General features: G+C 47.3%; 1 protein-coding gene and 1 long non-coding RNA gene across 5 annotated transcripts; both read left to right on the top strand.

The window, feature by feature from the left end:
• Positions 1-1699: 1699 nt before the first annotated feature.
• stm (starmaker) lies at positions 1700-15553 on the top strand. 4 transcript variants are annotated; one of them, XM_047050614.1, is made up of 23 exons: positions 1700-1826; positions 3567-3641; positions 4151-4212; positions 4568-4585; positions 4928-4960; positions 5123-5176; positions 5353-5391; positions 6025-6060; positions 6423-6473; positions 6640-6684; positions 9643-9711; positions 9866-9904; positions 9999-10043; positions 10534-11141; positions 11295-11766; positions 11902-11949; positions 12435-12488; positions 12916-12957; positions 13041-13088; positions 13869-13916; positions 14023-14121; positions 14223-14294; positions 14883-15553. In XM_047050614.1, exons 2-22 carry the CDS (start codon positions 3631-3633, stop codon positions 14252-14254), a joined length of 1953 nt encoding a protein of 650 aa, XP_046906570.1. In that variant the 5' UTR covers positions 1700-1826; positions 3567-3630; the 3' UTR covers positions 14255-14294; positions 14883-15553. The 4 variants fall into 4 exon arrangements, with proteins under 4 accessions (XP_046906570.1, XP_046906568.1, XP_046906567.1 ...); XM_047050612.1 differs by having other exon boundaries at positions 1701-1826; positions 10005-10043; positions 10534-11766; XM_047050611.1 differs by having other exon boundaries at positions 1702-1826; positions 10534-11766.
• Positions 15554-19642: 4089 nt separating this feature from the next.
• Positions 19643-23125, top strand: LOC124488147. Its single transcript, XR_006958602.1, has 5 exons — positions 19643-20067; positions 20549-20613; positions 20701-20769; positions 22607-22642; positions 23086-23125. It is a non-coding gene; the product is annotated as an uncharacterized LOC124488147 (long non-coding RNA).
• The last annotated feature ends 319 nt before the right edge of the window (positions 23126-23444 follow it).

Here is a 23444-nt window from a genome sequence, read left to right as displayed (position 1 = left end):
CAATCAGGTAGTACTTCAGCCCTAATGCCAACTCAAACCCAGCCACTGCACACTGTTCTCTGACCCTAGCTCTGACCCCACCCCCCTGCCTAAACTTAACCCAACACCCTTCTAGACCCCTAACCCCACCCCTACTTCAGCCCTAACCCCACCCCTACCTCAGCCCTAACCCCACCCCTACCTCAGCCCTAACCCCACCCCTACCTCAGCCCTAACCCTAACCCCATCCCTACCTCAGCCCTAACCCCACCCCTACCTCAGCCCTAACCCTAACCCCACCCCTACCTCAGCCCTAACCCTAACCCCATCCCTACCTCAGCCCTAACCCCACCCCTACCTCAGCCCTAACCCTAACCCCATCCCTACCTCAGCCCTAACCCCACCCCTACCTCAGCCCTAACCCCACCCCTACCTCAGCCCTAACCCTAACCCCATCCCTACCTCAGCCCCAACCTCACCCCTACCTCAGCCCTAACCCCACCCCTACCTCAGCCCTAACCCCATCCCTACCTCAGCCCTAACCCCACCCCTACATCAGCCCTAACCCCACCCCTACCTCAGCCCTAACCCCACCCCTACCTCAGCCCTAACCTCACCCCTACCTCAGCCCTTTGTTGTCTTGTCCTGTCTTGTTCTGCCAACTTTTCCTTTGCCATATGATGTGGAGGTTCTTCTGGCCATACACACTGGACACCAATGTGGTGTTCAGACCTTGTCCCACATCTTACCCAACCCCTGTCCCTAGCCCTAGGCCTCACAGCAGGGTTAGGGTTAGTGAGAAGTGAGTAGGGAAGATGGTGAGAAAAAGGAGGCAGACATGCACTCCTCACTCCATCCTTCTGTTGTCATGTTGGCATGGAAACGTCTGATCTCAGTAGAGCATCACAGAATGATGGTTTATGGCAAGCAGGGCCGTGGGGAGGCGGGTCCTCCCTGACCAATGAGCAGCAGTCCTCTCTCCTCACACAGCTGTGGTTATGGGGCATTCAAACGTGCAGCGACGATGCGCTCTGCTGATCAGAAGCCCAACGTTCTGTGTGGCTGTTGACAAAGTTGGAAGCTACATTCTTACTAGCTACTTTCAACCACTCGCCCCAGGTTATAGAGTTAGCTAACACTGTCGCTAGCCCATATAGCAAGGATAGAGTTGGCCAACGTGTAGCAATTACCTCAGACAGCAGGGGCTTGGCCACACTTCAGCAGCAGGGTTAAAGTTAGCTAACTCTGGAACGGCCTCAGACTCCAACTTCATGATGAAACTCACTGCTGCTTTAAGTGAAATTATTTGGATGAGTGGTTCGCGTGGGTGGGAAATAAATATTGATATGGGAACGCTGGTTTCACAAAACAAGCCGAGGAGGAAGACCTTCCTCGCCGAAGATGATTGGCTGGAACAGGAATGCTGGAACATAACTGGTTGGAAAGCAACGGGCCACTCCAAAACAAAATGAAATGTACTTTCCACTTACACTGAGATGTCTTCGTTGTAAAATAACTCTTATGTTGCGTGTTCTTATATTCATGTTGTGTGAACTAATACGAATGTAAAACAAATATTGTACCTTTAAAGCGAACCTGGAAGCATTTCCAGTTCAGTGGGACGTTATCCTGACGTCAGAGGGTGTGAACGTTTGCAGAAAGAACCTGAACCTCCGTTTTCACACCTGCTAAAGCCCTCACTGTTCCACTGCACACACACAACGAGGCCAGCTTGGGGCCCGCTATGAAGGCAAAGATCAAATGCTGATCTTTATCTAAATCTCTGGTTCGGGGATCTCCCACTGAAACGGGTCAGTGGGTTTAAGCTATCAAGTTCTGGCAAACAGGTAAGGCTATATTTTGGACTGAAAGACAAAATGAGGGTTATTTGTTATTTAGTATTGGTTTTCAAAGAGTCCCAATTGAAAATCTTGAGACGTGAAAGATGTGGCATGAAGACAACACAACCATGAACGTGTCGAGCTTTTTTTTTAATCATCATTACCACAGCCTTCCAACCTTTAAACAATCTGTACAACGTTAATGCTTCATCCTTTCACGGTGACCTTTCACCTCATCCAGCGCGATAGGAGGGAAGCAGTCAGTCTGAAAGAAACCTCTTCGGCCCCCCCAATGTTCTCCCGAGGTAACGCTGCTTACGTTACCGCTCAAACAAACAGACCCCACAAGGTAGCACAGCTCCATTCGGAAACTCTCCAGATTCCCGGTTCTACACTAATGAGATTGACATTTGATATGAATGTATCTGGTTTGAGAATGCCAGGCAGGCCTTTCAGAGTCCTACCCAGATGAAGTGTGTGGGAGAGAGTCAGGGTGAACTTCCAGGCTCCTAGTAACAGCGTCACTGTTCTGAAGACAACGGGGGTTTCCAGAACCTGGAACGAGACGGATTGGAGCTTGCTCTGTGTTGCTGTGGAAAGCTTTGTTGTATGAGCTCTGTTTCGCTTCTGGGGCGACCCCAACCCTGGAGTAAATATGGTTCTGTCCTGAACCACATACTTTTGACATTTAGTAGATAAGACCTGCCCTTACCAAATATATACTGTTGTAGGTTAATGTTACTATTTTGGGACACGCTACTTCGTCATATTATTGCACCTTCAGCTGACGCAGACAGGTTTGGAATGATCCACTTTTGTACTGTTGTCTCAACAGTTGTAGTACGGTAGTATGGGAATAAGGAGATTCTTAATGTTTTCAGCTTACTAAATAGTACGTCTGTACATGAAAAGATTGTGGCCCTGGTGTTGGTGTCAGAAGGAAGGTTCCGTGATAAGATAAGGCAGGAACTCGTTGAGCCAGTTGTTCAAGACACAGCAAAATGCTAAACGATGACTCGTCATAAGCGACTGTTGATTTTGACATGAGGCCACAAAGGGTTTGGGTTACTGTGATTTGTTAAAGACTAGTTTTTACTTCACTGCCCTCCAACAGACTGAGCTGTGTCACCAAGCCTCTCCTGAGTCACACCCGTTCCAGGTGACCATGTGACCAGAGTTTACAGGTGGCTATGTACACTTCGTGCACAGGTCCCTTTGCTAGCTGGGTCCTAGACTCATCAACGTCAGTGAACAAGCAGGGTTTGACTTCACAAAGCGTGCTTCGGTCACTGTTCAACAGCTGCCTTTGTCATTAAGCCTTGAATCCAATGCCCTGTGTGTGCAGGTGTGTACAGACATCTCCTTTGTGTGTGTTTTTTTGTGCTAGAAGATCATTGTGTGAGTCACTTCCTGGAATCAAACACTAGGGTTCCTGCACAACCACATACCAGGTTCGAACTTCCTGATTCTCCTCAAGAACATTCCAGCTACCGAACAGCAAAACTGTCACAACGTTGTAATACGAGAATGGTGGTGAAGTTGTAAGTTGTTGGTAATACTTCAGCGTTCGTGCTGATATAGAGCTCTGTCCAGATTGTGGTCATATAGTTGTGGAGGAGCAGGTCCCTGCCCCCTTCTCCCCCCCCCCCCCCCCCCGTGTGGCTCTGCCCCCCTCCACCCAAGAGTGTCTCTGCCTACCCAGTAGAGGGAGGGTTGAAACTATTTAAACCCTTGCCGTTCCTCCAGCCTGACTTCAGACCCACAGGACACCAGACAGACTGAGTGTCACCGCGCTTCATAACCTGACACAATGCTGTCACGGTAAGATGAGATTTTCTCTTTGCATAAACACGCTGAACAGATTCACATATTCACGTTTCTCATGAAACCGTAGATTCCAGCAAGGTTTTGTTAGTCACAGTGAGAAGAACTGCACATTGACTGCATATTGAAATGCCACACAAGATATGTCTGTACACAGACATGTTTGTTACAGGTTTTACTCTTTATTGCGCTCTTTGCTAGCATGTTCCGTAGTACTTGAGATGGATGGTTAACATTAGGGTGTATCTATCTAGGGTTAGAATGTATCTATTTAGGGTTAGGGTTTGTGTTGAGGTTAGTGTATCTAGTCCTAGGGGTCACAGGGCCATTGTGTGTGAGAAGCTGATTCTGGATGAAGTCTCTCAGTGCTCAGTACAGAGCAGAGCTCCTCTCTAGCAGGTGTGGGCCTTGTTAGAGAGCTAAATGGGACATTTGAAAGATCCAGTAACTATTTGGATAAGTTGGGGCTCTAAGACTGTGGTCTGAATGATTTTGTGTCTTCCCAGAACTGTGTTTTTACCCCTGCTCTGGGCATTTGTTACTGTGTCCTTCACCTTCCCCATCACTGGTAAGCAGACATTTTACCCACACAGGAATCTCACTAATATCTGAATGTTTGGTACAGTGTGAGTTTGGTGTGGTTTTTTTGTTTTTTTTCCCCCCAATATAAAAGACGGTTATACAAGATATATATTTCTATAATGTGTATAATGTACTGGTATTCCATTTGTGAAATCGTCCAACATTTCCAGATTAGAATTCATGTTAAAATGCTTTATAACTGGTGAGCTGGTCTCCATGACAATGGGAGTCGTCTTGCTGGCCACAAAAGCGACGTAATGAGACGCCAGCTTCCTCTGCCAGGGACAATAGCCCTGTGTTCCCCTCCTGCTCACCAGCCATGCTCTGCGTCTCTCCCACAGGTGAAAAAGACAACGACGGTAAAGTGGACATGTGCTCGTCTTCACATTCAGCACAATCAGCACAACTGGCAAAACACATGTCAAACCAAATCAAGTCAAGTCAAATAGTGTTTGTGTAGTTCTTTTTACCATCCACCTCACGGAGGGCTTCAGAGTTGCCCACAGATCAGCACACGCTACTAATTTAACCCCTTAGTCACTAGACAACTGACTCAAAGACACACTGTGGCAACATACTGATACCAAGTCCCAGTAGCATTCTAAAATCACTGATATTGTAGATGAAGAACTGTCTACTGTTCTAAAAGTAATTAGCATTCTAGAAGTATTCTAAACTGATGACGTTCCTCTGTGTTGCAGAGAGAGCTGCAGCCTTGCTGGAGTACCTGAATGGTGAGTATCACACATTATGACAAACTGCTCTGGAAACTGTCAACGTGTCCAGGAAATGCCAAATATTCTATTCATGGATCACTTTACAGGATATGTTCGGAGATGATTTGGTTGGTTTAAGAATTTACCCAGCTAACTAAAGCTTCTGTGTTTTCTTGTCAGGTCCTGTTGATAGTGCAAACCCAACTGGCCTTGCAGCAGGAGGAAATGCTGAAGGTTTGGTCTACCTCTCTGCTATAGTTATCCATACAAACTGCATGGCTCTACAGTCCCACAGACAATAAAACCTTACAGTTTTACCTCTCTGAAAATCACCATGTACACAATGCTAAGCTGCTGTCCATTAGCACTAGTATCAGATTGGAAAGTAACTAACACACTGCTCTGTACAGGACCAACTGGTGGAGATGACTTTGCAGACCAGGGGACAGGTACAGCAAATGTCTGCCTGCATGCCTGCCTGCTTTCTATCTCTCTTTCAGTCTATCTTCCTGTCCGATTTTCTACTTGCCCACCAGTTTTTTGGGGGCCTGGTGGCCTGCTTGTCTACTTATCTGTCTGTCTGCCACCTTTCCACCTTCCTGCATATCAGCCACCCAGACCCTAACCCTTATCACTGTCAAGGAAGCAGGAAATACATTCTTAGGAACACGGTAAATCAAAGTTCTGAAAGATAACTCAAATCTCTGAAATCTGACCCTTAAGGAAACAGGAACAGAAAATAGAAAATAAGCTGAAACTAAATTCCAGAAGTTTTCCCTGGAACGTGTGTGTTTAAAATAGAGAAAATTTGTGTTGTGTATGTATTTGTGTGTGTGTGTGTGTGATAGAGAGAGAGAGAGAGAGATATAGTGTGCATCTGTGTCACACTGTTATGTTAACATTGGAATACCATTTATTCCATATATATACCATACACCAGGCAGGCATGCAGAACATAGTATGTCCATGGTCAGCTGGCCCTAACATCTCTTCCACCTATCACCAGGAAGTTATGGTGTTGTTCTATGAAAGTGTACCTAACATCTAGTCTCCCCTCTGATCCCCTGTTCTGCACCCCCCAGACCCCATCAGCCTGGGTATATCCACAGACACCAATAGTGAGTCTGCCCTCTCTCGCCCCTCTCTCGCCCCTCTCTTGCCCCTCTCTCGCCCCTCCTCTAAGACATCAGTCTGTTTCTGTACCATTGCCCAGGAGCTCTGAACCCAGCATCTCCAAGCTGCTGAGATAAAGCATTTGAATCAGTCTTGGAAGCGTGGTGACCGAACTTCGTCTGGAACACTTGATAAGAGAGGCTGTGGGCTTGTGTTGTCCTGTAGTGTCTTGTCCTGTGGTATTTCGTCCTGTCCTATCTTGTCCTGTCCTATCTTGTCCTGTGTCCAATCTTGTCCTGTCCTATCTTGTCCTGTCCAATCTTGTCCTGTGGTATCTTGTCCTGATCCCCCTGTGCTTATACTTCAGATGGAGAAAGCATGGAGATGACCGGTCTGCCAGACCTTCTAGATGCTGCAGGTGATAGCTGCATCCTTCTGCGTTAACACAGACACACACAGTCGACAGCCTTTATCAGACATGCTAGATGGAGTTCTATTGTGGCTTCACTAAAGACAGAAGAGGTCCATGGCTTGGTGATGCTAGGCTACGCTAACTAGCAAGCATTCACTGTTCCCCATCACAGATTCAGCTGATGCAGATGGGATGCCACTGGAAATGGATATTACAGGTACGAGATACAGGCTGTGTGAGGTACACCTACACCTGTCTCTTTACCTCTCTAACCCTAACCTGTCTCTAAAAAGCGTTATTGACCTGTCGCTATATAGCGAGGTTTGCTATCTAGGTTTGTTAGCTATCCTCATCTATTTACCTGAAAATGAATGCCAGTGATGACACCAGTGTCTTTCAGATGAGTTCAAACATTTTTGACGAGAAGCTCTCAGAGTGGCCACAATAAAAGCGTTCTGAAAAAAGGCTAGGTTCAGCGCTTTTTCTCTTCCCGCACGCAAATGTATACGCTCTCTCCTCAGTGGGAAAACACTGGAGCTCAGACAAAATCCTGGTCTGGACACTGGCCCTAACCCTCACCTGTCTAACCCTCATCTGTCAAACCCCCTCATGTCTAACTCTCACCTGTCTAACCCTCACCTGACTATCTGTCTAACCCTCACCTGTCTAACTGTCTAACCCAACACAAGCCCACAGCCTCACCTGTCTAACTCTCACCTGTCTCACTCTCACCTGTCTTACCTTCACCTGTCTCTTCACCTGTCTAACCCTCACCTGTCTATCTGTCTAACCCTCTCCTGTTTAATTGTCTAACCCTCACCTGTCTAACCCTCACCGGTCTCTTCACCTGTCTAACCCTCACCTGTCTAACCCTCACCTGTCTAACCCTCACCTGTCCAACCCTCACCTGTCTCTTCACCTGTCTAACCCTCACATGTCTAACCCTCACCTGTCTCTTCACCTGTCTAACCCTCACCTGTCTATCTGTCTAACCCTCACCTGTCTAACCCTCACCTGTCTAACCCTCATCTGTCAAACCCCCTCATGTCTAACTCTCACCTGTCTAACCCTCACCTGACTATCTGTCTAACCCTCACCTGTCTAACTGTCTAACCCAACACAAGCCCACAGCCTCACCTGTCTAACTCTCACCTGTCTCACTCTCACCTGTCTTACCTTCACCTGTCTCTTCACCTGTCTAACCCTCACCTGTCTATCTGTCTAACCCTCTCCTGTTTAATTGTCTAACCCTCACCTGTCTAACCCTCACCGGTCTCTTCACCTGTCTAACCCTCACCTGTCTAACCCTCACCTGTCTAACCCTCACCTGTCCAACCCTCACCTGTCTCTTCACCTGTCTAACCCTCACCTGTCTAACCCTCACCTGTCTCTTCACCTGTCTAACCCTCACCTGTCTATCTGTCTAACCCTCACCTGTCTAACCCTCATCTGTCAAACCCCCACATGTCTAACTCTCACCTGTCTAACCCTCACCTGTCTATCTGTCTAACCCTCACCTGTCTAACTGTCTAACCCTCACCTGTCTAACCCTCACCGGTCTCTTCACCTGTCTAACCCTCACCCATCTAACCATCACTTGCCTATCTGTCTAACCCTCACCTGTCTAACTGTCTAACCCAACACAAGCCCACAGCCTCACCTGTCTAACCCTCACCTGTCTGACCTTCACCTGTCTCTTCACCTGTCTAACCCTCACCTGTCTAACCCTCACCTGTCTATCTGTCTAACCCTCACCTGTCTAACTGTCTAACCTTCACCTGTCTAACCCTCACCTGTCTCTTCCCCTGTCTAGCCCTCAACTGTCTAACCCTCACCTGTCTAACCCTCACCGTGTCTTCACCTGTCTAACCCTCACCTGTCTATCTGTCTAACCCTCACCTGTCTATCTGTCTAGCCCTCACCTGTCTAACCCTCACCTCTCTCTTTACCTGTCTAACCCTCACCTGTCTAACCCTCACATGTCTCTTCACCTGTCTAACCCTCACCTGTCTAACCCTCACCTGTCTCTTCACCTGTGTAACCCTCACCTGTCTTACCCCCACCTGTCCAACCCTCACCTGTTTCTTCTCCTGTCTAGCCCTCAACTGTCTAAGCCTCACCTGTCTATCTGTCTAACCTTCACCTGTCTCAACCTCACCTGTCTGTTCACCTGTCTAACCCTCACCTGTCTATCTGTCTAACCCTCACCTGTCTTTTCACCTGTCTGAGCCTCACCTGTCTAACCCTCACCTGTTTAACCCTCACCTGTCTCTTCACCTTTCTAACCCTTGCCTGTCTAACCTTCATCCTGTCCAACCCTTACCTGTCTATTCACCTGTCTAACCCTCAGCTGTCTAACCCTCATCTGTCTCTTCACCTGTCTAACCCTCACCTGTCTAACCCTCATCCTGTCCAACCCTTACCTGTCTCTTCACCTGTCTAACCCTCAACTGTCTAACCCTCACCTATCTATCTGTCTAACCCTCACCTGTCTATCTGTTTAACCCTCACCTGTCTATCTGTCTACCCCTCACCTGTCTAACCCTCACCTGTCTAACCATCACCTGTCTAACCCTAACCTGTCTATCCGTCTAACCCTCACCTGTCTAACCCTCACCTGTCTCTTCACTTGTCTAACCCTCATCTGTCTAACCCTCACCTGTCTAACCCTCACCTGTTGATATACAGAGTTTCTTTATACATGAAGCTTGTGTCTTCCTAAGGTCAAGAGGTCATACAGTGAGGCCCCTCACATAACGAATATAGACCTGGACTGAAAATATGCCCAGACTCTTGGGAGACAGTGAGGAGGAAACATGTATAATCAGGACTTACATGAGTTACGATGTTTTCAACTGTTTGCCTGTTCTACTGTATCAATGTACTGACCATTCTAGACCATATAAGGAAACAATTCTGTACATTCTATGTTTTAACATGTCCAGCTACTGTATATAAGGACGTCTGGGAGACAGTTGCCCCACTCATGCTGACCTCCCTGATTACATTATCTGAGCTCGCTCAATAAACAAAGTGAACCCTTTTCATTGTCATGCATCCTTCCGGCCTGCCTTCTGACAGATAGATCATTCTAACACCTGTTTAACCCTCACCTGTCTGACCTCACCTGTCTAACCCTCACCTGTCTAACACTTTGTTCTGTTGCACCCATCAGATCCAGCTGCCAGTGACAGTGTTGAAGATGAAGATGCCGCTGAAACAGACTCGGATGATTCGTCTGAGGGTAGTTACACACACCACCGTTATATACACACCACTAATATCCGAATGTAAACAGTTACATCGCGTCAAGGAGCTGACACGACACATCCTGACATCACTCTGTCAAGATTCTGACATCACTAACATGATGTTGCGATGTTGCTTTTGTGTTTCAGAGTCAGAGGTTGAGGAGGACGCTGATTCACAAGGGAAAGGTCAATGATCCCCTTTTACATAAGCACTATCAGAATCTGGTCACTGTCATGTCACTCTTGTAACAGTATGTTGTGTGCCCCTGTGTGGTGTCAGATGCAGACAGCGACAAGGACTTAGAGATGGACCCAGATGATGCAGGTAACGATGGATAGTGATTGTGACAGACACACACACACACACAATAAGACAAGCACAGACAAGCACGAACACGCACACACAATACATACACACACATGACCCATTCCAACACAAACACCCGCAAGCCCTCACAAGAACTATACCATGGTTGTTGACGCCAAAATAAGCACATTAATATGTTAAATAGATCCACAACTACTGTGGCCTAGGCACTGTTAGAATGACTGTAACTGGGGATAGACCTTTAACTAACTGGGATGAATCAGTGAGAGGGAAAGTAACCGGGACAATAACAGGGTTGGTAACACGGACGGAAACACGGTCAGTAACAGGGACATCAACAGTAGTAGGGACGGTTACATGGGCTGTAACCAGGTCATTACCAGGGAGAGCAAAGGGACAGTAAGAGGGGCAGTCAGTCTGATAGTGGTCTGGAATGCAACATCTCCACTACATCACAGCTTCCTTTAAGTTATATTTCTACCTGCAGACATGGAGACAGATAACAGCGACAGTGACCAGGAAATTGAGGCAGATCAAGACACAGACAGTGACAAGGCCCTGGAAGCCGCGGTGGCGAGTGACAGCCAGCAGGACTCTGAGGATGACAGTGAGAGCGAAGCAGACAGCCCGGAACAGGAAGCGGAGACGGACGAGGGGAGCAAAGACAGCGATGAAAACCAAGATGCGGCTGAGCAGGATGACACAGCGGATAGAGATAGTGTTAAGGATGAGGTGAGGGAGCAGGTGGAGGCAGGGGGAGATGAAGGGCAACAGGCCGAGTCTGCGGAGAGCCTAGAGGAGGGTGGTCCCGTGGTCGCCCAAGTCCCAGAGGTGGAGCCAAGTAAACAAGGAGACAAGAATGTGTCCTCGGCAGACTCCTCCGAGAGCAAGGAGGACAGCAAGGATGACAGCAAGGATGACAGCATGGATGACAGCAAGGATGACAGCAAGGATGTCAGCATGGATGACAGCAAGGAGGACAGCAAGGATGACAGCATGGATGAGAGCGAAGTTGCTGTTGAAGCTCAGAGTGATTCTAGTGAAGAGAGTGATGTCCCAGACCAGAACCAGGACCAGGACAGCAATGACAGTCAGGAGAGTGATGTCCCAGACCAGAAACAGGACCAGGACAACAATGACAGTCAGGAGAGTGATGTCCCAGACCAGAAACAGGACCAGGACAACAATGACAGTCAGGAGAGTGATGTCCCAGACCAGAACCAGGACCAAGACAGCAATGACAGTCAGGAGAGTGATGTCCCAGACCAGAAACAGGACCAGGACAGCAATGACAGTCAGGAGAGTGATGTCCCAGACCAGGACCAGGACAGCAATGACAGTCAGGAGAGTGATGTCCCAGACCAGAACCAGGACCAGGAAAGCAATGACAGTCAGGAGAGTGATGTCCCAGACCAGAACCAGGACCAGGACAGTAATGACAGTCAGGAGACTGATGTCCCAGACCAGAACCAGGACCAGGACAGCAATGAAAGTCCAGAGAGTGATGTCCCAGACCAGAACCAGGACCAGGACAGCAATGAAAGTCCAGAGAGTGATGTCCCAGACCAGAACCAGGACCAGGACAGCAATGACAGTCAGGAGAGTGATGTCCCAGACCAGGACCAGGACAGCAATGACAGTCAAGACCAAGATGTCCCAGACCAAGACCAGGACAGCAATTCACAATCAGAGGATACCAGTGTAGACAAGCTGTCTGAAGGTACGACTTTTCTGTAACATAGCCATGGCCACACATGACCTTGTATAATGAAAATTCATAGCTACACCATAGATGATAGCGTTTCTCCAGTAAGACGTCTTGTACAGTACATAACTGTTCATTGCTTCCTGACAGAGACGGACACTGACGACGCCAACGAGAAGGAAGACAGTTTGGCATCTGGTAGGTCTGGCCTCATAAATGTAAATCAGTATCAAACTATCTAATCAACCACAAAGGGGTTATTGGCCATTGGGAGCCAATCTAGCGGACTACCTCTCCAGACCATTGGAGGTGAATGATAAAGCAGTGATATCAGGGGCGAATCTAGGTTCCCACTTTTGGAGGGGGTAAGCCCCTAGATAAAACCCATAATTCTTCCTGTGACCCAGCAAAACTAAGGGGGGTCTGGGAGTTTTTTTGTGAAAATGTCCTTTTAAATTGTGTCCTCCGGTGGGTTTTAGGAAGAGAGATAAACATATTTAGTTTTAAAATATGAAGAAATATATATATATTTTTATATCATAATTTTTTGGGGGGGCTAATGAACCTTTTGGGGGGCTCCAGCCCCCCCAAAATAGGGCTAGATACGCCCATGAGTGATACTTATTCTCCGCCCAGTCCTGTCCTACTGTCTGGCCAGATGTGACGTTATCTTGTTCCCTCAGACCCTGAACTTGAAGCAGACCTGGAGCCAGCAGAGGACGCAGACTCAAACGCAGGTGGGTCAGGATTAGCGTAAGAACTCACTGGGTGTGCTAACCAAACTGAGTGTTTGTATTCCAGTCAGACCACTTAGCACTTCCCTCACATGCGAATCATGTTTAAGTTATTTGGACAACTATTCTATCGTCACACAGTTGTGAATACTTTACCATTGTCTTTTACAAAAATACCAGTCCAAATTATCTGCGTAATCCTGTCTAATTTACAATCCCAATAAATGGATTGATTAACTCATAAATTAATGGACATTAATGAGTTAACAGGGGATGACTGACTGCTGCTTAGCGATGACAAATGGTGACATAGTGGTGACATAGTGGTGAGATAGTGGTGACATAGTGGTGAGATAGTGGTGACATAGTGGCGACTAGTGAGGATCTTGTAGTGTGAATGCTACAGTCTCAACTCTGTTTATCTTAACAGATGAAGATGACCACCTTGAGGAGACTGCTCCAGATTCAGACGGTAAATTCCAGGATACAAAACAAAGACCTAACGAGGTTCTGATGGGGGTGGTACTCTTACGAGGTGTGTGTTTCCCTGAACAGAGACGGTGAAGTCAGACGATCTGGATGACACAGACATGGTGTCTGATGGTGAGTGTCAGGAATGATATGAACACATTCAGAATGATGAGGATGTTGCTCCCAGTTGGGTTGGTACTGGTTGGGTTGGTCCATGATGGGTTTTGGTTCTAGTTGGGTTCTAGATTAGTTGGATCTATGTGTAGGTGTGTGTATGGGTGTTGGATTCTAGTTGGATTGGATTCTGGTTGGGATCTAGCTGGGTTCATCTTAGTTGGGTGTTACAGTTGGGTTGGGTTCTAGTTGGGTTCTAGTTAGGTTGGGTTGGGTTCTACTAGGGTTGGGTTATAATGTGTTGGGTCCTAGTTGGAATTGTTATCAAACTTGAATGCCTTCCAAGAAGCCATTTGGGGTACAGCTCAGATCATGTAGACTGCAGACACACAGCCAACACACATTAAAAGCATATCAAACAAACAACACCATAACAATCCAAGGTAATCAAGATCATCTATAGTAGCCGTTCAGACAGATATTAAAGGTGCCTGTCAACAACTGTTACAAGAAAAAATATGTTAAAATAAATGATGAGTATGCTGCGCATCTATGTATTTATGTATTAGGTTCTAGTTTGGTTGTAGATGAGTTAGTTCAAGATGGGTTGGGTTCTATTTGGGTTCCACATGAATTTGGTTCTAGTGGGGTTGAACTTTAGTTGGGTTCTAGGTTAGTTGGGTTGGTTCTTATTGGGTTTTAGTTGGGTTGGGGTTTGTATGGTTGTGGTTGTAGTAGTCCCAGTTGGGTTGGTTCTGGTTGTGGTGTTTGGGTACTCTAATGTGTTTCTCTGAACAGAGTTGGTTCAGTCAGATGAGCAGGAGGAGCTGGACATGTTATCTGATGGTGAGTAGGTATCCTAACCCTGGCACTTCCTTTGTTACAACATAAGAAAATGTTGTTGGCTACAGTTCAGCATCATGTTTTGGCACAATGTGAACCCATATTACAGAGCTCTCAGTCACACCTGATCCACTGGACCCACTTGACCAGCTGGACCAACTGGACCAACTGGACCATTCAGATGATATGGTTCAGGGCGCAAAGCAGGGTAAAGATCACTACACCACACTGCCAGCCTGGAAGACCAATCAGCCTCCTTCTTCAGGGATGCTACATTAACCTCCTCACTGATCACCTGTCTACTTCCAGGCTCTGATGCTGCCATGTTGACCCAGTCTTAGCGCTATGGAAGGAATCCACTGGGATATCAGTTTTCAATAGGTAATTATTCCATCCACACACCTGCAGGTCCATCTTTCCACGGTTCATCCAAGTATCTGCACCCATATGCCTGTTATACTATCTACTGCTATATTCCTGTCTTGACATTGATACACCTGTATCTACATTGATACTCCTGTAGCTACTGCTGTAATCATGTGTCTACATTGATGCACCTAGCTACACCCATAGTCCTGTAGCTACACCCATAGTCTTGTAGCTACACCCAAAGTCCTGTAGCTACACCCATAGTCCTGTAGCTACACCCATAGTCCTGTAGCTGCACCCATAGTCCTGTAGCTACACCCATAGTCCTGTAGCTGCACCCATAGTCCTGTAGTTACACCCATAGTCCTGTAGCTACACCCATAGTCCTGTAGCTGCACCCATAGTCCTATAGCTGCACCCATAGTCCTGTAGCTGCACCCATAGTCCTGTAGCTACACCCATAGTCCTGTAGCTGCACTCATAGTCCTGTAGCTACACCCATAGTCCTGTAGCCACGTAGTGCCTTACACCTTCAGCTTGTGTTTTACACCTGTGAATTGAGCGTTTGTGCGATCCCGCTGTTTTTGATCTCCTCTCCAGAGCCATCACGGTGATGCCCATCGAGGAAGACCCTGTCCCGCAGCCAAAGTAACAAATCGCATCAAAATGTCACATGTCATGTTTCCTAACCCTGCATTTCCTTGAAGGTTGAGGGTGTCTGTCTAGGGCTGTGGGGCTCAGATTAAATTATTTCCTCTATTTGATGTAAATTAATTTCTACCCACTTGTTTCTCAAGGCTAGTTTAATGTTTGACGATGTAGAATATGTCGGTTATCCATATTGCTCATCTCGTCAGCCGTGTTCTGATGTCCTGCTTGTCAGCTTTGCGTTGATCATCACATACTGTTAGCTTTGCAAAAGTCTTGAAGGTTTTTGGTTTCAACTGTCTCTTTTGCTGTTGTGTGACATAGTACTTTTTCTGTTCTTAGCTTTGTCCTTTTAACAGCTGCTACCCTGACTATAACTCCACTGACTCTCAGATCATCATTGGTTAAGTTATGATAAACATAATAAGATGTACATACATTACATTCTAGGCTATGACAATTCTCCTGCCTGTCTTGGACTTACAAACAGAAATTTATAGAAAAAATAAAGATTGCATTTGGTGGATCAAAGGTGAAATAACAATTGCATGAACATAATGCTAAAACACTTTATTTTCAATGTACGCTTTAAAACACAATAAAGATTTGAGTTGTCAGATTAACTTCAACTGACCCTTTTTGGGGATAACAGGCTTGTGTGTGCGCGTGTGTGTGTGTATGTGTGGGTGTGCGTGTAAACATGTGAACATGCTTTAGGACACATATGGGTTATTTGTAAAACGTTTTGTGCAATGGAAAAATAATAAACACATTATTTTGCACCACATCTACTCCACAGCATTAGGACAGAACACAACACATTGGGCACTAATCACCATCTATAACAGTGTCACACCCAATAGTGCATATGAATAATTACCTAATTAATGAATCAATAAAGCCATACATTAATAGAATAGAATATAAAATGTTGTGCTTTGAAAGTCAATTCATGTTACTCATATAACATATGTTCACTTATTCAACATTTGACATCTTAGAAACCAATAACAAATGATTGAACTAATGGTTGAGTGGAATCCAAAATATGCATGTATGCGCTCTTTCATCCAGGTCATAAGCTCACAGCTGGAACAGCAGACCTGCAGGGCTACAGTCAGGTGAAGGGTTGGGGTTACGGCAGGAGCTCTTACCACAGACACCAGCTCAAGGCAGACAGACAGACAGACAGACAGACAGACAGGCAGACAGGCTAGCAGGCAGGTGGAGACAAACAGCGAGACAAATATACATACATATATATACATACATGTATGCGTACATACATACATACATACATACATACATACATACATACATACATACATACATACATACATACATACATACATACATACATACATACTTCCTTTCCTGCCAGTAGGCAGGCAGGCAAGCAGAGAGAGATTGTTAGACGGAACAACAGACAGACAGGCAGGCAGGTCTGCAAGTGGACAGAGGGATATGATATAGAGAGGCAGGAGGGTAGAACTGGGCGAGGGACATTGAGGTGAGCCAGGAGGAGAAGAGGGGAGGACAGAGAGGGATATTGAGGTGAGCCAGGAGGAGAAGAGGGGAGGACACAGAGGGATATTGAGGTGAGGCTATCAAGTTCTCGGTTTAGGGTTTTGAAGTGACCCAGTGAAGTAGATCATTTGACCCCAGAAAAGCTGTTTTGAGGAGCTTCGGTTTCCACGCCTGCCTCCCGACTCTCGCGTTACACATCCTCCACACCTGGTGGTCCAGAACCTGACTGGAGACGAGGAGGGGGAGCCGGGGGGACGCAGGAGGGGAACCAGAGACAAAGCCTCCAAACAGCCCCGAACAAAGACCCATGGCCTGCCAGAAAGAAGGCCTGGGATTGGCGTCTCAACCCTGACCTAGGTTACCGGCCCATGCCCAGAGTGGCTGGGTAGTGGAGCCGGACCCCTCCCCCCGCCCTCCACCGCTCACAACGCTCCCCTCACCGCTCCCCTCCGCCCCCCCCCCTCCACCGCGATCCTCACCCAACCCCACCTGCACCACCCCCCCCCCCCCAACACTGGAGCCTGACTCGCCCCAGCACCCCCGAACCCTCAACCCCCAACCCCCCCGCAAACGCCAAGTGCATTTGGAGCTTCCCTGACCTCTCCACACACCTACCCCTCTCGCCCCCCCCCCAAGAAAACCTCGGGAGGGCGGAAGCCTCCCAGACCTGGGAGAAATATTAGACTTTAATTTCAGGAGCAGGAGGTTTCGAGCGTGCGCTCTGATGGCTGCCATGATAGCTGTGAGAAGAGGCCTACCTTTACCTGGGAAGTGGCACGTCCACTAAATGGATTACTTGCGTTACACTTTAGAGACAACACGAGTACAGTGCAGCCCCATTGTTGTTCTGCAGGTGTCTCGTCGACACTGTAGGATGTGTAACACAAGACGCAGGCACACACTCCCCGCCGATTGGTTGGAGGGACCGGAGGCTGGGGTGGTAGAACTGATGGATTCAACCTCCGACAACAGTAACTTCCTCTCCCCCAAACCCTAACCCCAAACTGTTGACAAAGGCCCTTAGAACAGGGAATTTCCAAGACCACTCGTTGGTCATCAGGAGCGAACGAAAGGTAGTAGGAAATGATGAGACATTGGAGATGGATGTGAGGGGGGCGGGGGGGGGGGGGGGGGATTCTCCCAATATATCGTACTGGGGACACAGATGAACAGTTCTCTTCTGTTGGATTCCTTTCGTTTAAGAGCTTGGGTTGATTGGAAGGAGAGCAGGGCTGCCCTGGTCACACTAGCAGCCTCTAATCTGTGTTTGGCTCCGGCACAGCCCCCCATTAACAGGAACCGATTGTCCTGCATGGGAGAGGAGGGGAGGCGGGGAGGAGGGGAGAAGGGGACATGGATCTGGATAAGAGGAATCTTGGCAGATGGATGGAAGGCTCCATGACACATAATAAGGCCTTTCTATATGTCCTCTAACCTTATTCTCCGACACGTGCCTGTGTGTCAACGCTGTTATTGTGATCTGTGAGAGAAAGGGCCCAAATGTCCTCATCCCTACGAGTGAAACACACGTAAACATCTGACTACATGTTGCTGGGTAGTACTGTACTGTAACGAACACACTGAGGGTAGTACTGTACTGTGACTGTACTGTATGAAGGTGAGCGTTCTCTTGAGTAAAGGAAGGTGCATGTTCTCCAGAATTGAGAAATGTAAGTGTTCTACAGAGTTACGGAAGGTGAGTGTTCTGAGGCGTTAGAACATGTTCACCTGAGGTAAGGAAGGTGAATGTCCTCCAGAGTAAAAGTGAATGTTCGGTAGACAGGTGTTGTGTTTCAAGGGACAACAGTAACAGTCTGTTTGATGGCACAGTAATTTCTTGTTTTATGGAAGATCTCCACTGCTCTCATCAGGATTCATTTAGTTCACCAATAAGTCTGAGCATCTGCGGGTATTCATTACAGTGTAACACTGTAAAACAGACTGCTGAGGTGACCTGGCAAGCAGGGCAGGAATGCACTGTTTTAATTCTAGTTTAGTTTGATTTTATGCCTGCCTGCCTGCCTGTCTAGATGTCTCTCTGGCTCCTCTACCTGTCTGTCTGCCCGTCTTTCACTTTATCAGCCTGCCTGTCTGTCTACCTGCCACGCTACTTACCTGGCTGCCTGCCTGCCTCTCTACCTCTCTACCTGTCTGCCTCTCTGTCTGTCTGTCTGTCTGTCAGCCACTCTACCTGCTTGCCTGCCTGGTACTCTGTCTGACTGCCTGCCTACCAGTTTTTCGGCCTACCACCCTATCGGCCTGTATGCCACTCTACCCATCTATCTCTCTGCCTCTCTGCCTGTCTCCCTGCCTGCTACTGGGCATTTTGGCCTGCTTTTCTATTTGTCCCTCTGTCCTTCAGGCTATAGAGGAAGTGATATCTTTCAAAACAGCATCAGAGTCCACCAGCATGTTTGTCTGTCAGTCTCTCTGTCTGTCAGTATGGAGGAAAAAAGAGCAGAATGCAGGTATTGTTTTGATGTTTTTAGCAGGCTGGCTGTGCCCTCCACTGGTAGACCAGGGTGAAGGTTGCTCTATAAGGTAGACCAGGGTGAGGGTGAAAGTTGCTCTATAAGGTAGATCGTGGGGAGGGGGAGGGCTGCTCTATAGGGTGGACCAGGGGAAGGGTTGCTGCTCTATGGTAGACCAGGGTGAGAGGGAGGGGTTCTCTATGTGGTGGACCAGTGGGATGGCTGCTCTACATGGTAGTTGTAACAGTTTCTTCATGTCATGTTTGAGATTGTGTAGTAGCACTGTCTTGTAAGAGACTACGTAGTGAGGGTGAGGCTGGGGCTGAAGGCTGGAATTCGATTTGGGTCTACGACTGGACCCGGGTTGAAGGCTGGAACAAGGCGTGGGTCTCGGGAGTGAGACTAAGCCTGGTATTCTAGGAGGGTCCCGGGCTGGTGGTAGGGTTAGGATTGTTTTATGGGCTGGTGGTAGGGTTGGAGCTGGGTTTTGACCAGGTGCTGAGGTTACGGTTGTATATTGGCTGATAATGGTGCTAGAATTGGTTCCAGAGCTGGCTTGGATTCTGGTCTGGGTCCTGGTCTGGTCCTGGTGCCGATCCTGGTGTCGGTCCTGGTCTGGTCCTGGTCTGGCCCTGGTCTGGCCCTGGTCTGGTTGGGGCTGGACCTGTCAGGGTCTGAAGCTGCAGGGGCTGGGTTAGGGCTGGTCCGGTCAGGGTCTGAAGCTGCAGGGGCTGGGTTAAGGCTGGTCCTGTCAGGGTCTGAAGCTGCAGGGGCTGGGTTAGGGCTGGTCCTGTCAGGGTCTGAAGCTGCAGGGGCTGGGTTAAGGCTGGTCCTGTCAGGGTCTGAAGCTGCAGGGGCTGGGTTAAGGCTGGTCCTGTCAGGGTCTGAAGCTGCAGGGGCTGGGTTAGGGCTGGTCCTGTCAGGGTCTGAAGCTGCAGGGGCTGGGTTAGGGCTGGTCCTGTCAGGGTCTGAAGCTGCAGGGGCTGGGTTAGGGCTGGTCCTGCCCCCTCCCAATATGGGGGGTTGAGAGAGTATAAAATTTATAGCCATGCCCACTGAAGCATAAGGACGCCTGTGTGTTAGCTGCTTGATGTCTGTGTTTCGGTCCCCCACATAGACCTTTACAACATGCTGTCACGGTAAGTTAACACTGCAGAGCTACTGTTGTGGAGGGCTGTCTCCTCAATAAGCAGTTTCCATGGAGCTGGTTTCTGCTGTTTATTGTTAGTGTTGTAATTTGGGGTGATCCAGAGTGGATCAGATTATTGAGATGTTTACAGGTGTGGTGGTGAAGATAGACTGTTGGGTGTCTAGACATCTGCTGACTGTTAGGGCTAAAGGATCTAGTCTTCATCTGAAGTCTGAAAAGATGATCTAAATGTTGTAATGCTGATTATGCTAACATTCTGTGGAGACAGGAGGATAGAGTTAAACCCCTGGACATGATTCATTTTGTGTCCTCGTATTGTACTTTTTAATAACCCACAGGAGCATTTAAGTGACACGCAACAATAGCAACTTATTAACCGTAGTTAATAAGTAGTCATTGTGAACTGTCATAGTAATAACAACGATTATGTTTGTTATAATGGATTCTGAGGTATTATTTCTTATCCACAGAAATCTTTTAATTGCGTCAGTGGTTGTCTTTCTGGTAGTAACAGCTTTCACAGCCCCAGTGGACGGTAGGAACTTTCCCCAAACCTCGTGGGTTCATTTTGAGTTCACTGTGATGCCGTTGATTCACGGGTAACCCTGACTTCTCTGTCCAGAGATAGAACACGAGGACACGGAGGTGGAAACAGAGGAGGGAGAAGAGGAGCTCTCCGAGGAGGAGGAGGGTAGGAGACGGAAGGGCGGGGGAAGGGGAGGGATGGTGGGCAGCATGGGATGGAGGGACTGAGATAGAGAGGCTGGGGAGAGGGACGTGTCCTCACGCTAAGTTCACAGCCATAAACGTTTAGATAGATGCATCCTAAATAGGCACAGTTCTAATATCACTCTAACTTGGCTTCATTAACATGGTATTGTTTTAACGTCACTCTAAAATAGTAGTGACATGACACAATAACATACTCTAAAATAGCAAGGTACTTTTGTTGAGTTAGGGTCAGGTTATGTTGCTAAATCGCTCTTACTACGTCTTAGACAATTTATCATTGACCTGCTCCTAGTATTACTAAACTAGACCTGAGCATTGCCATTCTAGACCTGCAGCATTATCATACTATACCTGTAACTTTACCATACTAAACCTGCTCCTAGCATTATCATACTATACCTGTAACTTTACCATACTAAACCTGCTCCTAGCATTATCATACTATACCTGTAACTTTACCATACTAAACCTGCTCTTAGCATTATCACACTATACCTGTAACTTTACCATACTAGACCTGCTCCTAGCCTTACCTTACTTGACCTGTAGTATTAAAATACTAGACATGTAGCATTACCATACTAGATCTGTTCCCAGCATTATCATACAATACCTGTAGAATTATCATACTAAACCTACTCCTAGCCACGTCTTACTACTTAGACCAGTAGTTTGATCATTCTAGACCTGCTCCCAGTATTGCTTTACTAAACCTACTGCATCAACATACTAGACCTGCAGCATTACCCGACTGCTCCTAGCATTATCATACTAGACTTTTATCATTCCCAAACTAGGCCTGTAGCATTACCATACTAGACTTGCAGCAATAACATACTATACTTGAAGTGTCACCATTGTAGACTTGTTCTTAACATTTCCTTCCTCGACTTTCCCCTAACAATAGCTTACTAGACCTGATCCTAGCATTTTGTTACTAGACCTGCTTCTAGACTGTACTAGACTTGCCTCCTTACCAAACTAGATCATACTAGATCTGCAGCTTTATCATACTAGATCTGCCACATACCCACACTAGACCTACTCCACAGCAATATCTAGTTATTTGTGTAGCATTAGCTAACTAGACCAGTAGGACTGACATTTTCTATCTGCTCCTGGTGTAACGGCTCACGCACAGAGGTAGACCCAGATGCAGACACAGGAGGTGGCTTCCAAGAACAATAGGGTTTATTTAAGGCAGAGAGAAGTCAGGTACAGGCAGGTGGTCGGTACACAGGCTGGCGGTGAAGGTACAATCCGGTATCAGGTAGAGTAGTCGTCGTCGAGTCTAATCGAGGTCGAAGCACGGGAGATCAGAGCACAAGGCAGGAACAGAACAGGTACACAGGAACGCTAGGTAGAGACACACAAGACGAACTGGCACAGGACACATAACCCAACTGACTAAATACCCTACTAACGAGCCGACGAGACACACCTGAAGGGGGCGAGGCCAAACAGAACAGGTGAACACACACAGAAGATGTGACACCTGGCATTTTCATACTAGACCTGCAGCATTACTGATCATTCCTGCAGGTCTAGTATGATGATTCTGTACGTCTAGTATGATAATGCTGCAGGTCTAGTATGATGGTGCTGTGGGTCCTACTAGACCTGCTTCTAACATTATCATAGTAGGAGACCTGCAGTATCGTCAAATTAGACCTTTTTAATATCACTTGGAATAGAATGCCTAATCCTAACCTGTTCACAGTGGAATGGAACATCAGACTAAAGCAATATGGACACAAATCTATTTATTTCGTTTATTAATGTCCTTTTCTTTTCAGATGATGATGACTCCAAGAGTCAGGATAAGCACATGGGTGAGAGGTTAACAACATACCACCAATGAAGAGAACAGCAATGACCTTGTGTTTAAATCTGTCAGTCTAAACAGATGACTCTGTGAGTGATTGGGGTCAGAGGCCAAACTGAAATGTCTGAAGGATAGATCTTTAAAGTTAAATGACGAGCACGCATGTTCTAATTCGACTTGAATGTCTTGAATGACGTAACAGTAACGGGTTTCAAAGACAAACCGCTTAAGACGGACATAAACATTAAATGGTATTTCATAAAACCAAACGAACCAATCTCTGAAGTAGAACCCCTCTGCATAAAGTCCGTTTGTTGGTAAAACCAAAAGCCTCACTGCTCTCCCAGTGACATGGGTGTGCAGGTATGGAAGTAGGCCTAATCTTCCCTCCAGCGGGCTGAATGAAGGGCTTTATAGATCAATCTCAGAAGACTCTCGTCTCCCCTGCAGGAGCTGCATCGCAGACGAGCACAGCATCAAAGGGCCTGGGTAAGATGACCCTAATCCCCTCTCCGCCAGGAGATCGCTCGCTGCTTTACACCAGAGCTCATCTGATTGATTTACACCCGAGCCGATCAGATTGGTTTACACCAGAGCACGTCTGATTTGGTTTACGCCAGGACGGATCTGACTGGTTTACCCCAGAGCACATCTGATTGGTTTACGCCAGAACAGAGGGGGGGCTGTGTGTGCATCTCTGTGTTTGTGGGTATGTGTGTGTGTGTGGGGTGTAAATAAATGTGTTTTACGGGGGGGTGGGGGGGGGTATGTGTGAATGTGTGTGTGTGTAGAGGGAGGGTGGGGTAGTA

The sequence above is a fragment of the Hypomesus transpacificus genome, unplaced genomic scaffold (genome assembly GCF_021917145.1).
Source record: "Hypomesus transpacificus isolate Combined female unplaced genomic scaffold, fHypTra1 scaffold_124, whole genome shotgun sequence".
Classification (NCBI taxonomy): Eukaryota; Metazoa; Chordata; class Actinopteri; order Osmeriformes; family Osmeridae; genus Hypomesus; species Hypomesus transpacificus.
Note: the sequence above shows the minus strand (reverse complement) of the source record. Positions and strands in the feature narration are given on the sequence as shown.

Excerpts from the sequence above, each read along its gene's own strand:
- stm (XM_047050611.1), top strand. Across the intron at positions 5,177-5,352 it reads AGCAGGAGGAAATGCTGAAG|GACCAACTGGTGGAGATGAC; the intron begins GTTTGGTCTACC and ends TGCTCTGTACAG. Across the intron at positions 10,044-10,533 it reads GATGGACCCAGATGATGCAG|ACATGGAGACAGATAACAGC; the intron begins GTAACGATGGAT and ends TTCTACCTGCAG.